Below are 18,020 nucleotides of genomic sequence, written 5' to 3'. Positions count from 1 at the left end.
GTTCTCCGGAAACCGATTCCGTTTCCACAGAAATAGTTTTATGTGTTCTCCAAAAGATTTCACCGAAACCAGTTTCGGTGAAAACCGAACCGGTTTTTGGAGAAAATCGAAATGTCGGTTTTTTTAGAAACCACTTTCCGGTTTTTATAAAAACCGGTCTTGCCCATCCTAGTCTGACTATTGCAATATCAGTTTTGTATTGACATTACAAAGTTCTCTTCATTTTTTTACAAAATTAAAATAATAAAATGCGTATTATTAAAAAAAGAAAAAAGAAAAGAAAGAAAGAAAAAAGACTGTCGTGTTGTTGTACGTACCGCAAACCTATAATCATGCAGTCTTTGTCCAGGTTAGATTCAGCTTTAGGTCTGGGAATTAATATATTTTTTTTTTTCTTTTGTTCAAATCTCTAAATAAGTATCATATATTATTTGCTTAAATATCATAAGGGAAGTGTTTTCTTTTTTAGTAAATTTTCTGCGGTGTAAGCCAGAACGCATTAATAGAGTTGAACAAAATCGAAGTTGTTACACACAGGTTTCTTATTTATCTACTTTGATGGTTTACAATATTAAATTATTAATTGAAGTGTAACGTCTCTTTTCAGCACAGAGGCTATATGATACAGTTAATATTCGAACCTCTAATGTGATTTTTATCGAAGGTTTGTAGGCAAACTGTAAGCATGCGCGTTAGCTATTTTACCACAGAGAGCACTTCATGGTTTACAGTATCAGAATTTTGTTATTTCTTTTTTAAAGTAGAATAACAACTGGGATAATCCAATTAATCTTTCCGGGAGAGGGGATTTCCTTCTTAATTAAAAATTGCGTTGTCTTAATGTTTTAGCTTTATAGTTATGAGAAATATTCATGCCATAATTTCATTTTATTTATTTAGAGGTACGAAATACCAAATCATCAATAAAAGATTATACAGAGATGCGGAATGTATGTTTCCAGCTCGATGCAAAGGAGTTGAATATTTTCTGTTGAAGATAATTGACAAATTGCCAGATACTGAGTTCATATTAAACTCCAGAGATTGGCCGCAAGTAAATAAAGCATTTGGAGAGATACTACCTGTATTTTCTTTCAGCAAGGTAAGATAATACTATATATATATATATATATATATATATATAGTTTTATTCTTTCTTTGTATTTTCCTTGATGAGAAACATGATGGATTAAGGTAAATTATTTACATTTGGTGCGAAAGGACGTAGGTTTAATCAGAGACTGTGAGCTTGTATGTGACATTCTCAATTACGTGGATTTTCGGGAGAGACTACTAGTTCTTTTATTGTCATCCAGTTACGTGGGTGGAGCAGGGAAACGGGAATGTTTCAATGTACGAATAAAATACAAGAAAATATACAATTAATGATGGATATGCATGTATAGAGTATGTAAATGTCATTAAGTGTGTGACTTTATTTCTTGAAGACATCAGAAAGATATGTTCCATCTCGGCGTACACATTGTGATAGTCTGCTGTGGAAACTTGCTAGAATGCTTGGTATATTATGTCTCAGGGTATACCAGTGATTTTTTGTTGAATCTTCTGTTTCAGTTCAGCGATGGTTGCAGAACGTGTACTATACATGCTTTTGATGTTTCCACAGAAATATATCGCAAACACTGACCTCAGAGGATCTCGGAGGTCATGGAATATCACTATTACGTGAAGTGGTTCTTCTTAACGAACGGACGTTCCGCACCACTCCAGTGCTCCATCGTTAATAAATGGCAAAGCCTTCTTTATGAGTCCCATGTCTCATTAGTCACGAAGAGATCCGGCGCTACAGTGTTACTAATCCTAGATTCAAAATTTCCTGTTTCCCTCCGCCACCTTGTATTATCAGCTTTTTACAGTCTATTGCTTGCCTGTGGAATATTAAACTAAAAAATTAATTTAATTTTTGTTATTGATGATGATCGTCTATTTTGATTTTCTAAATATATCAACTGTATATACATGTTAATATTATTTTCTTCCTTACAGAACAGTGACTATGCTGATATAATGTATCCTGCATGGGTTTTCAGGGAAGGTGGACCAGCTATAAAACTATATCCTACTGGTTTGGGTAGATGGGATTTACATCGTAAATCTATAACGAAAGAGGCAGAGTTGTATCCATGGGACAAAAAGAAGAGTCAGGCTTTCTTCAGAGGATCACGCACTAGCGGAGAAAGGGATCCTCTCATTCTTCTTTCTCGAGAAGATCCAGAGTTAGTAGATGCCAAATATACAAAAAATCAAGCATGGAAGTCAGATGCTGTAAGTAGCTTCCTGTTAATTTATTGTACATGGTATATACAGGGTAGAGTGTGGGAGGTTAACTATTTTCAAGTTGATGGTGCTGTTAATGATAAATTCAAATCACTCACAGGGTCTACTACATTGTATTTGTTCGTGTCTTGAATATAATGAATGGTGATAGAAAGGGGTATTCCACACTGGTCTTCCGTTTTTGCATGCTTTGTAAAATAACACGGTTAACATAAGTTCGGGAAATTTATCTTCGAGGCTTTCCACAGGCTGGAGACGGTGCGGACTCGACGATGAAACAAGCGCCGCTTGAGAATGTAAAGATCCATTACACTGCCATCTGGACTGTTGACAGGGATGTAGGGAAGGAAATTATCGCAAATTCAGTTTCCTCTTCCATACAGGGATAGAATTCGAGAGAGTTTTCGCTGTGAGGCTGGATGCCGTTGCCTTCGTGCAGTTCAACCTGGTTCGTGTCTTGTCCGTACAATGGTGGGATTTCATATTAGTACATTTCAGTTAGGATATGAGTCTGGTAGTACGCAGCATTCATTTTTATATTTTGTTTCACCTTCCGGAGACTCAGTTTGCCTCGGCACGAGAAACCAACCACAGTCATAAACCGTTTTGGGAAACTCTGCGCAAAGGCGGAAGAACGTGCTTCGGCTTGTGGAGTCAATAGATCTGTGGATTGCAGGAAATTCACAAGGTCTGTGAGGTAAATCCACGCCTCATCAAGGGTAACAACAAGCTTCGACCGATGAACTGTAATATGACGCTCATACATCCTCCCCCAGTTCCATTTTCGCTCGGTCACATGACACTGTTTCAGGACATACATACTGCTCTTTCGAACGACTGCGAGGCGTAAATCCCTGTGAATGGCGCTGTTCATTGTAGCCTGCGATGTGTGGTAATTACTGGCTCTCTCACGCTGTGTGGGAAAATTTTCGAAGGTCGCAATACACCGAACCACACGCAACAGCGGCGGGGTCCTCTTCAAGAAAGGCCGGTTTCTACCTGTCCGTGTCGGTGTGGTGGGCTCAGGACTCTGTGCCTCATATTTCTGTATGATACGATTCACAGTGGCACAACCTACACGAAAATTACGCAGTTTACACATTTCTACGGTGCAACACGCTGTGAACTTATTGTCGGAAAGGGCCACAATGAATCCCCTGCCAGAATCTGTTCAGTTTCTGCAGCATCAGACTACGCTCGAACACACTGCTGTAGTGCGTGATAAACAAGATACTATTGCTTGCCTCATGGCGATCTTGCAGCAATTGGTTGCACGGTACAGTTGCACATTGAGTTAATCTCAATATAAATGAATTGACCTCTGTAATAGTGTATGTAAAATATGTGAACTTGTCGAATTGTTCTTTGCGTCGTATTCTTAATCGAGATCTTTTTTCATTCATACAGAACACAAGTAATGAAGGCTGTTAAGTGAAATGGACTTACAGAGTCGTGGGCAATTTTGAAGAGCAGTGATGAAATTATGTAAACAACATTGGTTGCAAGTGAATGAGTTTCTTCGTGTGCTGTTGATAATTTTCATTAAATTAGGCTTCCTAATAACTTTTCAGTAGGTTCACAAACTTTCTCAAAGAAGTGTCCATGAGCCACCATTTTTCTGAATTAGGTTGTTTCCTGTACGAGCGGTGCTTTTATTTCTGATAGGATGCAGTTGTACACGCTGATACTTTGAAGTGACTATTGAATCTGCTGGGAGTATAAGGAAAAATATATCAACACAGACTTCCCTCATCATAAATTATTTGAATAACAAATGAATACACTTATTAAGAACAAAACTAGGATCGTAGAATCCTTCCGACAGGAGGAAATAGTACTTTTCATGACCATAGAGGAATATGCGAAGTTTGAGATTTTAGTTTACGTTAGTTACCGAGAGTTCACTCAACTGTAGTCGAGTTAGTGAAGGGAAGACCAACTCAACTATTGTCATACAGTCATTTTCGAAGTAATACGCGCGAAGTCTAGGTAGCATTGAAAAACAGTGGCTAAACAAAGAAAACTGTTGTTTGAAAGTTATGAGTGGAACATTATGTATTACTATGTGGATTATTATCCGTTATTGAGATATTTGGTTATAGCTAGTTGTTCTGTACTTTGTGTATAAATTGTGAATCTGAAATTATTTTAGTTCTAAGAAGATAAAAATTCAGTCTGTTTCCATGACTCAAGTTGATTCAAGCTTTACTGCTGTAAATAAGAGACTTTTTCCCCAGAATGAACTGACTAGTCAACAAGTAGATGATCCCCTACCCTTGTTTTAAATGTGTTCTATACACAGGATTATTATTATTATTATTTAACGCGTTCGATTTACATTTAAAAGGAGAAAAGAGTTTCAGTTTCCGTTGATACCAGGATCCTTAGAAACGGTATTTTCTTAAATATATGTTTAAGGAATGTCAAAATTACGGTACTGTCTTTTCATTTCTGGGAGAACATCATATAAGAACTAAAATAAACTAGGTAACTCTTGGTAAAAGTTTAGGTTCTACAAATTACAGTTACTTTTATTTTTATATATTAATATTCTAGTAACAGGACATTTATACGAAGTCTCCTGATCCTACTAACTTCATTCGCTGTTTTGTCAAGTGAAATTAGAAAGGAAGCAAAATTTTGAATACAGGAAATAGAGTGAGGTATTATGCTTAAAGTTGAGAGAGAGATTAAATTTTCGTATCTCATATACAGTTGTATTCTAACACAGCTACGCTTTGTTCGCAGATGGAGCTCCGTTTCTGCCTACGTATTTTGCTGTACACAGGTAACATATTTGAAATTGCATGATGCATTTCAGTTGAAAATTTCTGAACTTCCGTAGGAATTTATATATTACTATTTTTTTTTTCTTTCTTTTTGCAGGACACGTTGAACTTGCCTGCTGCCGAAGAAGTGTCTTTCGAATATCATTGCAGATTTAAGTATTTGTTTAATTTTCGTGGTGTGGCAGCCAGTTTTCGCTTCAAACATCTCTTCTTGTGCCATTCTCTTGTCTTCCATGTAGGGAATGAGTGGAATGAATTCTTTTATTTTCGCCTGCATCCGTGGGTTCACTACATTCCAGTTCCAAGCAGTGCAACGAAAGAAATTATGAGGTAAAATAATGGTGGAATTTTAATAACAACAAAAATGTTTCTTTTTTTCTTTCTTTTTTGGTTGTTTGGTTTTTACTTTTATTTCTATGAACAGTCTAAAGTACAGAGATGAACAGAAATGTTTATTTTAAAATTGAAATTTTTGGTTGTATCAGCGACACCTACATCTTAAAGTTTAGTTTGTCATGCAGCATTTATCTGTATGAGAGCATATTGCTGCCATTGAATTATTTGTTCTAAGAAACTTTTATCAGTGAGAATTTGGTAGACAGTTAATTCAATCATTTTTTGTAGTTTACTTAACAAGGTACTGTGTACACTACCTGATCAAGTTAGCTCTATGACTTAAGAAACCTGAAGGCTCATTATTGCACAAACTCCTCTCTCCACTGGATTTTATCCTTCGCCGGATCAGTCCAGTTTGGATTGTTCTGTCTTCCTCGCCAGGGGCATCGGGGTAAATCTGCCTTCAACATTAGGGGATGACTGGTAAAACCGTTTATTTTTCTTTCTTTCTTTTTTCTTTCTTTCTTTTTTCTTTCTTTTCTTTTCCTTTTTTTTTAAAAAAAGCGATGGTCAAAATATTTATAAAGTTGAAAAAACTATGCTATGGAAGATCAGGGGAGGAGAGTTGTCTTCTTCAATATTGGGAAGCGAGCAGATTTGGGGAGAGGTGAGACTCTTGTCAAGGTAGATGAATCCGATTTCTGATGTTAAACTGTTTTATATTATACAGCAAGGGACGACAATTTCATCTCACTTTCCTTTCTGGCAGTTGGACACAAATCACCACAATTCTTTCCAGAAAAACACATTTCAAATCGGATTATTGTGGGGACAGTTCCTCCAGTTCCAAGATTGGGGGACATGTCCCCCTCATTCCGCCCGGGATTTGCGACAGTATCCATCCTCCCAAGAGCTTGGGCGCAATCTCCCAAATTTACCATTTCCTTACCAAATTTACCATTCTTTCCCACAATGTACTTTCTTTTCCCCAAGTTAACCATTCACCAGTTTAATGGTACCATTTTCAATGAAAAAGTATGTTCCCCCAAATAATATCATCAACCTGCGCCCTAAAACTCTCCTATGAGCACCCCTTGTTCCTCCGATTTTCGTGGTCTACCTAAGTTTTTTTTTTTTCCTCATGCTTTACCTTCACATTATCATCACCTTGTTACGGAGCAACTTGATGTTTGTAATTGTAATTCAAATGAAGAGGAACGTCAGTTTAGCGTGGGTTCTGTCGTGGCTGCATGGTTGGCATACGTTCCTTCGGCGCGGGAGATTCGGTTTGATTCCCGGTGAGAAAGCATGTGGGTTCGTATCCATGTTAAGCTGTAAGTCTACGTCTCATATGACCAGGGCACTGAAAGGAACATTAAACTCCAAACTAATCTACTGAGTTAGCTAATCTTGGAGTCCTTCATGTAATTTCAAAATATATCTCAACATTGAAAGATCTACTAACAGTAAAACGCTGTATGATTGACATAGTATATTGACTCATTTTCAGTATTGCAATTAATTATCCATTGTTGCTGACTTGTTTTATCATTAGAAGATCTATACTATTTTTCACTGATAATGTGTCAACGGGTATATCACAAAAGTAAAATATCTTCTCATTATTCACTAATTGTAAATAAAGACAGTACGTAACATAAAAATCCATTCTTCTCGTGATAGTTCTTAAATGGAAGTTAATAGAAGGTAATGAAACATCAGTTACATTTCGAAATCAGTTTTAGATATCTTGCTTGCATCTCATTCAACCATTGGTCATTCGATGACATGAAGATGAGTCGGAAGAAAATTACACTCTGTATGATGTGTCTGTTAAAACTTAAATTTTATATCTTAAAGTTTAAATATTACACAATGAATATTTTGTTTAAAGAGAAACAAAACATACAGCTAAAAGTCATATAAATACGTATAATATACAGATGTCAGTTTAAGGGAAATATTTGAAGTTAGAAACACGTCAGATGTCTGGATTGGCAACTGTTAGATGGTTACCGGTCAGGCTATTGATGATGTTAGGAAAATTCCCATACTACGTAAAGACCAATAAAACGATAGTGTGCAGTGAACTAAGCAGATGGTGATAGTGTAAAATGGGTGACCTTTGTAATTTCCAAAGGGATTTTTTTTTTTTTTTTTTTTTTTTTTTTTGCGCTCAATTGCATGATGCGAATGCGACAAACGTGGCATGTCTGTTGAGTGTGTCACGAGGGACAGTGTATAAGGTGATGACGGCATGTAAAACTCACGGCAAAACCACATCGGCGAAGAGGTACATGGTCGGAAAGAAATCCTCCCGCCACACATTAAAGCGGATTGTCACTGAGAACCGTAGTGTAACTATGGTGGAAGTGATAGAGAAGCTCAAGCAACACCTTCCACAGGAGTGTCGACAGTAACAGTCTGCGGCGAATTACATGAGATGGACATATGGGATCAGGTTGCACGGGCGAAATCGCGGATACGGGACCATAGCGCTTTGGCACGACACCAATGGTGCCGCGAACATCTGTCTTGAATCGCTGATTACTGGAAACGTGTTGGTGATTGGGGTCCCTGGTCCGATCCTAGATCGCGCCAAGTGAACTATGTGGTGGACAAACACCGTATTTGTGGGATTCCTCGGGGTTCTCCCGTTTCCTCCCATTTTATTCATTTCTCATCATCACCGTCTCTTTAGCCTACCCGGCATAACCGTGGGATGTAAAACTCAAAAATTTCATTTCATTTGATTTTGGGGAAACATGTTACATGGTCGGATGACTCATCGTTCACCTCGTTTCAAACAGTGGGCTGTGTTTGTGTTGCAGACATTTAAAGAAGCATATGATCCACAGTATCTCCGCTTAACCGCTAACACATACGTGATGCTGTGGGCACTATATCCTGGTTTTCAGTGGGCCCCCTATTGACGCTTACCGGTCGCGTCATTGCCCGTTATGTCGTCATTTTAGGGAACCATGTGCAGCCTATGGTCCAGATATGGTTTCCGGGAAGTGATACCATATTCCAGAATGATAATGCGCTCATTCACACAGCTGGAGCTTCTGTGGCGTGGTTTGAGAAACATCGGAATGAAGTAGAACACCTACCTTGGGCCACCCAATCCCTGGACCTGAACATAATTGAAGATTTGTGGTCCATTTTAGAATACGAATCCGGCGCAAATTTCCACCTCTATCATCTCTCCGGAAATGAGTGATGCACTCCACTCGGACTAGTGTAGTACTCCACTTGTTAAAATTTACGACCTTTATAACTCCATTCCATGTCGCATCAGAGCTATTCTAAGGGCGAAAGGTAGTCCAACGCCATATTAATCTGTTAAGTTGAACATTTTTCAGGTGCTTCCATTAAATTCACAAGGCTCTGTGTATTAAGAAGGTAAGAGTTAGGAGCTTTATTTTATTATGGTGAATACAGAGTGTTTCAGAACTATGGGGACAAACTTTGGGAGGTAATTCTACAAGTGAAAACAAGATTAAAAGTGTCTATCAACCCATATCTGTTTGTGATCCAAGGTTAAGGGAGACAGTGATGATAATATTTAACAAAATAGTGGAATGAAGAAAGTAAGGAGAAACAGGAGAACCCTGCGAAAATCCATGTATACTATATTAGTCTACTGCAAACCTCGCTGGGCGGGAGCTGATATAGAATTAGGGACCCACGCAGCAGAGATGAACACTTTACCACTGAGCCACTACGCCTCGAACCCGAAAGCTACTTTTCTTATAAAGTAAGTCTGTTGTCTACGAATTCCGTACATACAATATGTATTTTGTGCTTTGATGTACAAATATTTTAAGAAATCTTATTAATAATAGTGTTAATTACCTGACAGTCCTAATTCTTGTCTTGTCTATTACCAAATGTTATCTTTTAGTGACAAGCCCATCAAGGACGGGCTGCTCTAAAGTATTTTTTGCCCCCTCTTGAACAGAAGGTTGAAGAGGATTTCTAAATTGAATAAAACTAGATATGACATTAATACTAAGTATTATGCCTGTGGGCTGGTCCCAGGACTAAAAAGGGTTTTATTTTTCTTTTTTAAGTTTGGAAATATTTCTTCCACGTTTCTCGATCTTCAGCTTCCTCTCTTAACTCCCAATATTTTCTTCTATTTTTCAAATCGTCGATCAGTTGTGTTCTTCCTATTCCTCGCTTTCTTGTATCTTTCCCTCTATCTTTTTTTTTCTTTTTTCTTTTTTTTTTTTTTTTTAAATAAGTATTGCGTCTGTTTAATATTTTTGCAATAAGATTTTCGTAGTTTGGTAAAGCATTGAGGAAAAGGATTTTTCCCCCATTATTCTCACGACTATGACAAGAACTATTGAATTTTCAGTGTCCTACAATGGAAGAGGGAAAATTTCATTTGTCCTTATGAATTGGAAACTCATGTAATTTATCTTTGTATTAGTAATTTATCTTTGCGTTACTGAAATCGGAGGTTAAGAAATAGTCGTAATATGATGATTTTCACAAGCATGAATTTTGCCGTTATAATGAAGTATGAATTTCTTTAACATGCTTTTTCTATCATGAAACACAGTTGTCTGTATTCCCGTATCGAAGAAGAATAGTTTAGAATGTGCCCTTTCATATTTTACCATTCTTTACCAATAACTTTTTTCTTCTTTTTTCTTAATCCCTTAAGTGTACTCAGCAGAGGCAAATCTTACTGTAACTTCTATTGATAATTTTTGATATTCAAACAGAGAATTTTGTCTCTTGTTTGTATCTCAGTCCGCTACAATTAAGCATATGTCATTTAATCAAATATATTCATTAACAGGGTATGTGTTTCAATAACATTTAATTTGTTTGTCAGTATGCCTTTCTCACCGTTGTTTAATTAAACACCTATGAAATTTTCCTATAGAAACCATTTTTGAAAGAAATTCTATTAACAGTAAGAATTGTATCTATTTGATTAAATAGTTGGGCCACTATATCTGTATTCAATGACAGCTATTGATCAAATAAATAAAATTCTTACTTCTAATACGAATTTCGTTTAAAAATTATTATTATAGGAAGATTTGTAGGTGTTTCATTATTAAAGAAGGGTTTGGAGGGGCACATTGACAATGCAAAATTATGAGAATAATTTTAAACTAACGGTATAAAATAAAGTGGGAATTCAATCAAGTCATTTGATCAAATATTTAAGGATAATGTTTGTAACACATGATAATTAATTAATGAGTGAGAACATGAAAAGCAGATTAGTTTGACTTGAGATTCCGAAGCAGTAAGTAGACTACATTGTAATTATTTCCAAAATGTTTGACGTTAACACTAAAGTAATGTTCTGGTAATAGTTAAATTTTTTATTTCATAAATGAAGAAAATCAGTAAAGATATGGAGAAGAGGTTGTGCACTTTCTGGAAGAGGCTGTAATACAAAATGTGAGGACTGTGATGGTAGCAAATATACGAAAACACACAAGTAGGATGCTCTAAAGTCAAAACCACACTCGAACGCAGAAATAACAACTATTCTGCACAGGCATTTCGTTTGGCAACGTGGCACAGGAATCCTTGTCAATGCTGTCCAATCCTTTCGGGAGTTGCCCTCAGTCGACCAAATCCACCTCATACCAGAGGCGTGCGCAACGTAATCAGGAAGGGCTGCTTTAGGGGCCACTCAAGGGTTGAAAACTTAGCACAATACATCGAACATTTGCCTGGACTTCAGCCAACACTACGAGGACTTCACTGTGCCAGATTGGACAAAAGTAATTTGATCTGACTAGACCAAAATTAACTGCTTCAGGTTTCAAGGGAAGCAATGAATGTGAAGGAAGACAGGCCCTGAAGAACTTCTCCAGGACTACCGTGTACAAACCAAATTATTGGTTTGATGGGGGCAGTTTGGTATTGTAGGGAGTGTATGACCAGTCGGTGGGTTAGGCGATGTCGACAAATTGTTATCAGGACGAACTCCGAACAATATGTCGACATCCTGAAGACGGAGTTTCTAGGTGATTTTGAGCAGTGGTTCGGAACATTCCGGATGTTATCTTCCAGCAAGATACCGATCCGAAGCACACTGCTGATGTCATCATTGAATGGCTTCAAAGTCAAGGATTTCATTTACTAAAGTAGCTTCGCAATTTACAAACTTAAAATCCGATTGTACACCTTTGAGGTCGAAAGATCCTTGGCATCGCAGTCAGGTGACTGTACGACTATAGGGAAACTTCGGAATTGTACAGAAACTGTTTTGAGCTGTATTCTGGCTTTCCCCTATGCACCTCTTGTGGAATCTATGCCTCAAAGAATTTAGGCAAGTCACCTATATTAAGAGTGGCCATACAAAATAGTTATAAGGAAATAAGTCTAACTTTAGTAATTAAAGTCAGCTGTTTGATCAAATGTCTCATTTTTTTTCTTTTTTTTAAAGCATACTCAGTAAGATTCTGAAAATACACTAATAAATGTTATCTTAAATAAACAAACCCTTTACTATATTTTACCCTTTCATGATATAACCTAAACCTGTCTGGAAAATAAATTAGTTCCGTCGGAAGAATAGTTTATTTGATTAGGTAGTTGAATCATTGTTTGTTATCAAGTATTTATGCAATGTTTTTTAAATGACTTTTTATCTTTCTTTTTAGGGAACTTATAAAATTTGCTCAAGAAAATGATGCATTAGTGCATGACATTGCTGAACGTGGATACAGTTTTATATGGAATCACTTAAGGAACAAGGAAGTATTATGTTATTGGAGAGTTCTATTAAGAAGGTACACGAAGTTGCTAAAGTTTAAACCAGAACTGGATAAAAATTTAATAGAGATTAATGGATAAAAATTTGTTTCTTCTTTATTTCATAATATTTATGAAGTAAACCACATGGCAATAATTAATGACAGTTGTTCGGTTAGCTCAGGTAATCTGCAGAAAGAGAGTCTCCGAGAAAATGAAGTGTCACTGCAGCTATTACACTAGAAATCAACGTTGTGGGATTTCTTTATGGTCTTTCAGACAACTTATTGCCTATCTTTCATGAACGTATATGACGGTTGAATTAGATATTATGCGGTAAATGCAGAAAACAACCGATTTTTTCTCCTATCTTATCTTCCTCATGTACAAATTCAGACTGGAAATTCAGCCATCATAAGTGGAGTGGTTGGTTGGAAGTTTATCGTTCCTTTGCGGCATCGAGGTGGAGTCCCAACTATGTAATGCGTTCAAATTTTTAATGCTATCGTACCGGGAATCTAACCTGGCATCCCGTGTACCAAAGACCATGTGTTTGCCACTAGAATTGCAGAAAGGGCTAGAAGATGGAAGTTGTCAATAAAAGTTATTACTACATTTATCAGCAATTTATTTCAATTGTATTTCATATTGATGTTATTAGAAACCTTACATCTTGTAGATGAACCAGAGAAACAAACATTGTATAATACTTTGTGTTACGATATACTGTATTTTTGTTAACAAAAACGAACCAAAAAAGTATGTTACTAAATACAACTACCTACATGTATTTATTTTGTGTCGCGCTGTGAGGAACAATACTTATTTTTGTAACAGCAGAAATACATATCTTATAATTTATTCTCACATCGTTATGTGTAGTACAGCTTATTTCGTAATAGAAGAACTTTGAAATGATACCGTAAACATACTACAATACTCGCGCTACTATAGTTTAGGTGGTTGTGGTATAAATAAGAGACAATATCAGTAAACTTATTGACTGTTTCTTCATTTTCACATATACTTAGTGGTTTTCCTGGTTCCTATATTATAAATGGTCAGATTGTACACTAATAAGGTACATTTATACAAAATGGCGTCGAATGTATAAAAATGCGTTCGACTTCTTACAACTTCTATTAAAATTCCAACAAGTAACGCTCACCTTTCAGGGATTTTAATTTTTCGATTAAATCTAACTTCTTTCTCATCAGATATTCTTCCTTCAATATCCTGATTCAATATGTACGGGGTGCATTGTGAAATCGACAACAGAAATTGCATAGTGTTTATTTGGACGATTCAATGCTAGATCGTCCTATCTAGTACTATCGTTGTTCCATAATTGAAATATCTTGAAACCATTCATTGTGCTTGTTCTAAAAATGCAAACTTCAGAAAAAAAGAAAGAAAAAAAACTCCAGATGTGGCTGAAACTAGCTTAAGTGATTTCATTTCATTGCTTGAAAGCAAGCTAACATTTTGCTTATGCATTATAGATAATACTTCCAAGAAGTTATTACACAATTATTTGAAACTCCCATGCTGTCTTCTTAACACAATTTATAATAATGCGAAAATTGTTTCTTTATATTTATTTATTTTCGGTAGATTAACTAATATTTCCAACATCAAATTCAGGACTTTACCTCAGAAACTCAAAAACTATATCCTCTAAATCGAGAACTATAACGAAGCAAGACAAACATACATCTGAATGATTCACTGTTCTTCACAATTATAAGTCTATAATCTTAAGATTGTATGTAACATTTTACTGTAAATTTTTTGCCTTATAACAAACAAACGAACAAACAAAAATAATACATAAATAAATAAAAGCCAAGAATCTTCACTCAAACATGTTTCCAATACCTTATACACAACCCTCACAAGACTTTTTCTTTTTAAATATAACATCCCAGATTGTTTTAATCGAGTAGTGTTGAGGTTTTATTAAATGCAGAAACTATATTGCCTTTAGTTTTCATATTTGTCAAGAACACAAAGAACGTGATTATTACATTACCATGTACGGTAAACAAGAGTTCCATCGTACGAAAAATATACATGGTAACATCAAAACTACTGACATGTTTGGAAATGGAGTGTACAAAAGAAACACTTGCCTTCAATCAGAGAGCCAAGTGCTTGGTATACTGTTATTCGGACTTTCGTTAATCTGTTCTTCAACGTTGATTTTGTTTTCTTTCATTCTTCATTTCCAGTGTTACCTACTAATCTTTTGTTTCATATTTTCTCTTCTAACTTCATTTTTCCCAGCGCTTCACATTTCTTTATTCCCATCTTTAACCTTTTCCCCGTCTGTTCCACCATTGAATGCTGATTTCATCCTGTGCGTACTTGTACATGTAATAAATATACTCTTTTTCACATTCATATATTTTCATTGATTCATGCTATCCGCTGTTCATCCGTTGATCTTATAATAATTTAACCTCTCTTGCTAGATGGCTAGTTTCATTGTCGTCACTGGTTATCTTGTTTAATCATTTTGTTATTTCATATTCTTTATCCTCTCTTTCTACGTTTTGCTCCTCTGTATTTTTATTACGGTACCGTGTTTTGTTTTAAGATCAAAAGTTTTTTTTTTTCCTTTCTTCAAAATCATCTTTGTTGTTGTGACGTTGACGCCCTCTTATAGTTCATATTTGCTTTTCAATAAAACTTCATAATTTAGTTTAAATGTATCCATTTCGGTTTTAAATCTGAAAAGTTCTCACAACATAGTTTCGTTATCCTGAACTAGACCTTTATTTACTGTTTCGTCTCCTTAATTCTCTCCACGCCTATCATGGTTCTCCCACAAATGCTTATATTTTCCACCTCGTTACATCGACTGTGGAATTATATTAAAGAAACTATTGATTTCTATGATGAAAACTGTATATTTTCCACTATTATAATGACGATTTTACAAGCATTTTGGATTGTTGCTTTCTTGCGTTCTTTCAGTATTAAAAATGACAATGTTATGTAAGGACTTAAAATTATCATTATTTAATATAGATATAAAGTTGTAATACATACTACCTTGATCAAAAATTCCCGGGATCACCACCGTGTGGCGTCTCAGTCACCTGATTTGCCCTTTTCTTTTTCTGTGCGTTGCCACAACTGTCAGATATACTCCCTCCCAATTTGAACATCCTTCTTTGCCATTTGTGTAAGTGACGCAGTGTTGAGTACATTTGTTTGGGTGCATGTTTCGACTTTTGCAATGGAGATAATTTTGCAACAACGAATGTGTGTTAAATTTTGCATTAAAAACGGATTCAATGGTGCAAAGACCTTGTAATGTTAGAAAAGTGTTTCGGCAGTGATGCTCTAGACAAAACAGCGGTTTACCAGTGGCTAGCACCCAATGAGCCAAGACCGAAAAAAACACGACGTTTCCAGTCAAAAAAGGTGATTTTCACTGTTTTCATGGATTACAACGGTGTTGCACTACATGAATTTCTGCCAGAAAACCAGACAGTCAACAAGAAGTATAATTTGAGCGTTATGAAGCGTTTGCGTGAAGCAATCCGCTTAAAAAGAAAATATCTCTTGAAAAACAACTCGTGGATTTTGCAGCATGACAACGGAGCGTCAACCAATGTTATCATTATCCGCGAGTTTCTCACCAAAAACGTAACGAATACCATTCCGCAGTCACCGGATTTCTTCCGTGCGACATTTTCCGTTTGATCGACTCAAGAAAACATTACAGGGAACACGTTTTAGCAGCCGAGAGGAGATAATACGAAAATCGAAGACTGCCCTGATGGACATATTGAAAATCGAGCACCACTGAGAACTGGAGAGAACTGGATAAGCGCTGGCATAATTGCGTTGCAGTCGATGGGGACAACACGAATTTTCAGGAATAATTTGTATTTTTAATTTTGTGAGTGAATTCCGGAAACTTTTTGATCAAGGTAGTATTTCGAGCACAAACAAATATAGTGATGTGTATGAATTCTTTCTGTACATTCCAATAGTATCTAGAAATATACTTATAATATATTATAATCGATCATGTTGATATGCATTTGTTGTATATGTGTTTTTACAATTTTGAAAACTGTGGTTCTCATTTATTATTTTTAATTTCAATTTTTCCTGCAAGTATGAGTATAAAAGATAGGTCAAGATAATTATTGTATATTGTTAACTTTCCAACTTATATATACAAGGTATGGTAAACAATATGCATTCTAGAAATGGCTGTGTTGATTGTAAAATAGTAATATATTCAAGCATCTTTCACTTCCTTTTCGATACTTATCTAGGAACCTTAGGAACTAGACGTAGCTTCTCAAAATTTATTGCAAAATTATATTTAAATATATTTTATTATTTACATACTAGATTTATTCACATTATTACATCAGGCCTGAAAATCTAAACGAGCTGTGAGATATTTTTTTTTAAAAGAAAACCGAACAAAAACCCGTAGAATTCTTAAAAAAAGAAAGAAACACATTCTGTTTTGAGGTTGTGTTTCGAATTTTTAGTAAAAAATATGCATTATAGTAAGTTCTGAACTTATTAATTGGAAATAAGCTAAGTCTTTGTTTATATTCCGATCAATTTCATGTGCCGTAAGAAATCTGTCATAGCTAAAATAAATTATAACTATTATAAAGAATTTACAAAGAATAACGTAACCTTCATTTCGCAATTTACTCTAAAATGATTGTAAGTAGTTTTAATGGTATTTTTGGTTGTTTTTGTCCCGTACTTTATATTTTTTTAACATCAAGATGTATTAGTTCTTCAAATAACTGAAATCACAAGGATTTACACAGAAATCACCGCAGTAAAACTAACACAATTCTTTTTGGTTTTCTTTTAAAGGACAATAACTTCAAAAGGAAGTCTCTATTCTCTTGATTTACACTTGGAAGCAATTCATTATATCGCCTTTCTTTTTTGTAGGCAACGGTGTGCCAGTAAGCAGAGCTTCTGTGTTGATATTGATTCTTAGTTTTGAGACTGAAAATTTCGAGCTTGTTGAAAGTTTTATTTCGAGAACTCCCTTTTTCCTATCTTTTAAATCAGACTCGCGGATACTTTTGTCAGTGTTGAAAATCGTTAGAGTAGTATTGTGAGTGTCGATCGACTTTCGAATGTATGGGATCTTAAATGGAATGAAATTCCCAGCATCAGTGAATTGCTTTCTGCTAATTCACCTTCCGTCCATTTCCTTCTTAATGATTCCTTGTAATCAGACTACAGGAATGAATGGAATCTCAGGTAGGAATGACACACGATTCTTTCAAATGTGCATTTCACTGGTTCCTCCGCAATTTATTTAGATAGGGTAATATCAGTTATTATTTTCGCATTTGATTAGATTTTCCACGCCTCATGTACCGTTTTTATAATATATATAATACTCATTATCAGAGTAGTATTATCAATGTTACTTTGACGACAATGTATATGACCATTACCAAATTTAATTATATTTTTGTATTACTGGATTATTTTTATTGTATTTTAATTGATACAAAGGAAAATATTTTTATCCTATAACTAGCAAACACAACACTGAGTACAACCATGGAGATGTTCAAGTTTATGCTTCATTAATAAATAACTATTTTTATGTAATTCATTTCGTTTTTATTCTCAGCCTTGCACGTCTTCTTTGAATTGCGAATAAGAATTTGTTCTAGAAGTACTACAAATCTCTCAACTGTGCTCAATGGATACTACACAAGTACTACCTTCAAAACCCTGGATGCTTATATTTGTTATTAATATTGGCTGAACGTGTTTTATTCGTAGATTTTGTTTTTTACTGGAATAAACATTATTGATACATGTGTAAAAACTTTTTTTGTA

The 18,020-nt window shown here is 35.4% G+C and overlaps 1 protein-coding gene across 1 annotated transcript in view; it reads left to right on the top strand.

Moving 5' to 3' along the window:
• LOC145688296 (O-glucosyltransferase rumi homolog) overlaps nt 1–17,786 on the top strand; it is a 34,303-nt gene extending 16,517 nt beyond the window's left edge. The window contains exons 3-6 of the mRNA XM_081762299.1: nt 901–1,102; nt 2,008–2,286; nt 5,185–5,417; nt 12,071–17,786. Coding sequence (XP_081618425.1) covers nt 901–1,102; nt 2,008–2,286; nt 5,185–5,417; nt 12,071–12,263 — 907 coding nt within the window. The 3' untranslated portion in view covers nt 12,264–17,786. The remainder of the gene's footprint in view (nt 1–900; nt 1,103–2,007; nt 2,287–5,184; nt 5,418–12,070) is intronic.
• Nucleotides 17,787–18,020: the final 234 nt, after the last annotated feature.

Source organism: Thermobia domestica, chromosome 6 (assembly GCF_964235325.1).
Source record: "Thermobia domestica chromosome 6, izTheDome1.hap1.1, whole genome shotgun sequence".
In the NCBI taxonomy this organism is placed as follows: domain Eukaryota; kingdom Metazoa; phylum Arthropoda; class Insecta; order Zygentoma; family Lepismatidae; genus Thermobia; species Thermobia domestica.
Note: the sequence above shows the minus strand (reverse complement) of the source record. Positions and strands in the feature narration are given on the sequence as shown.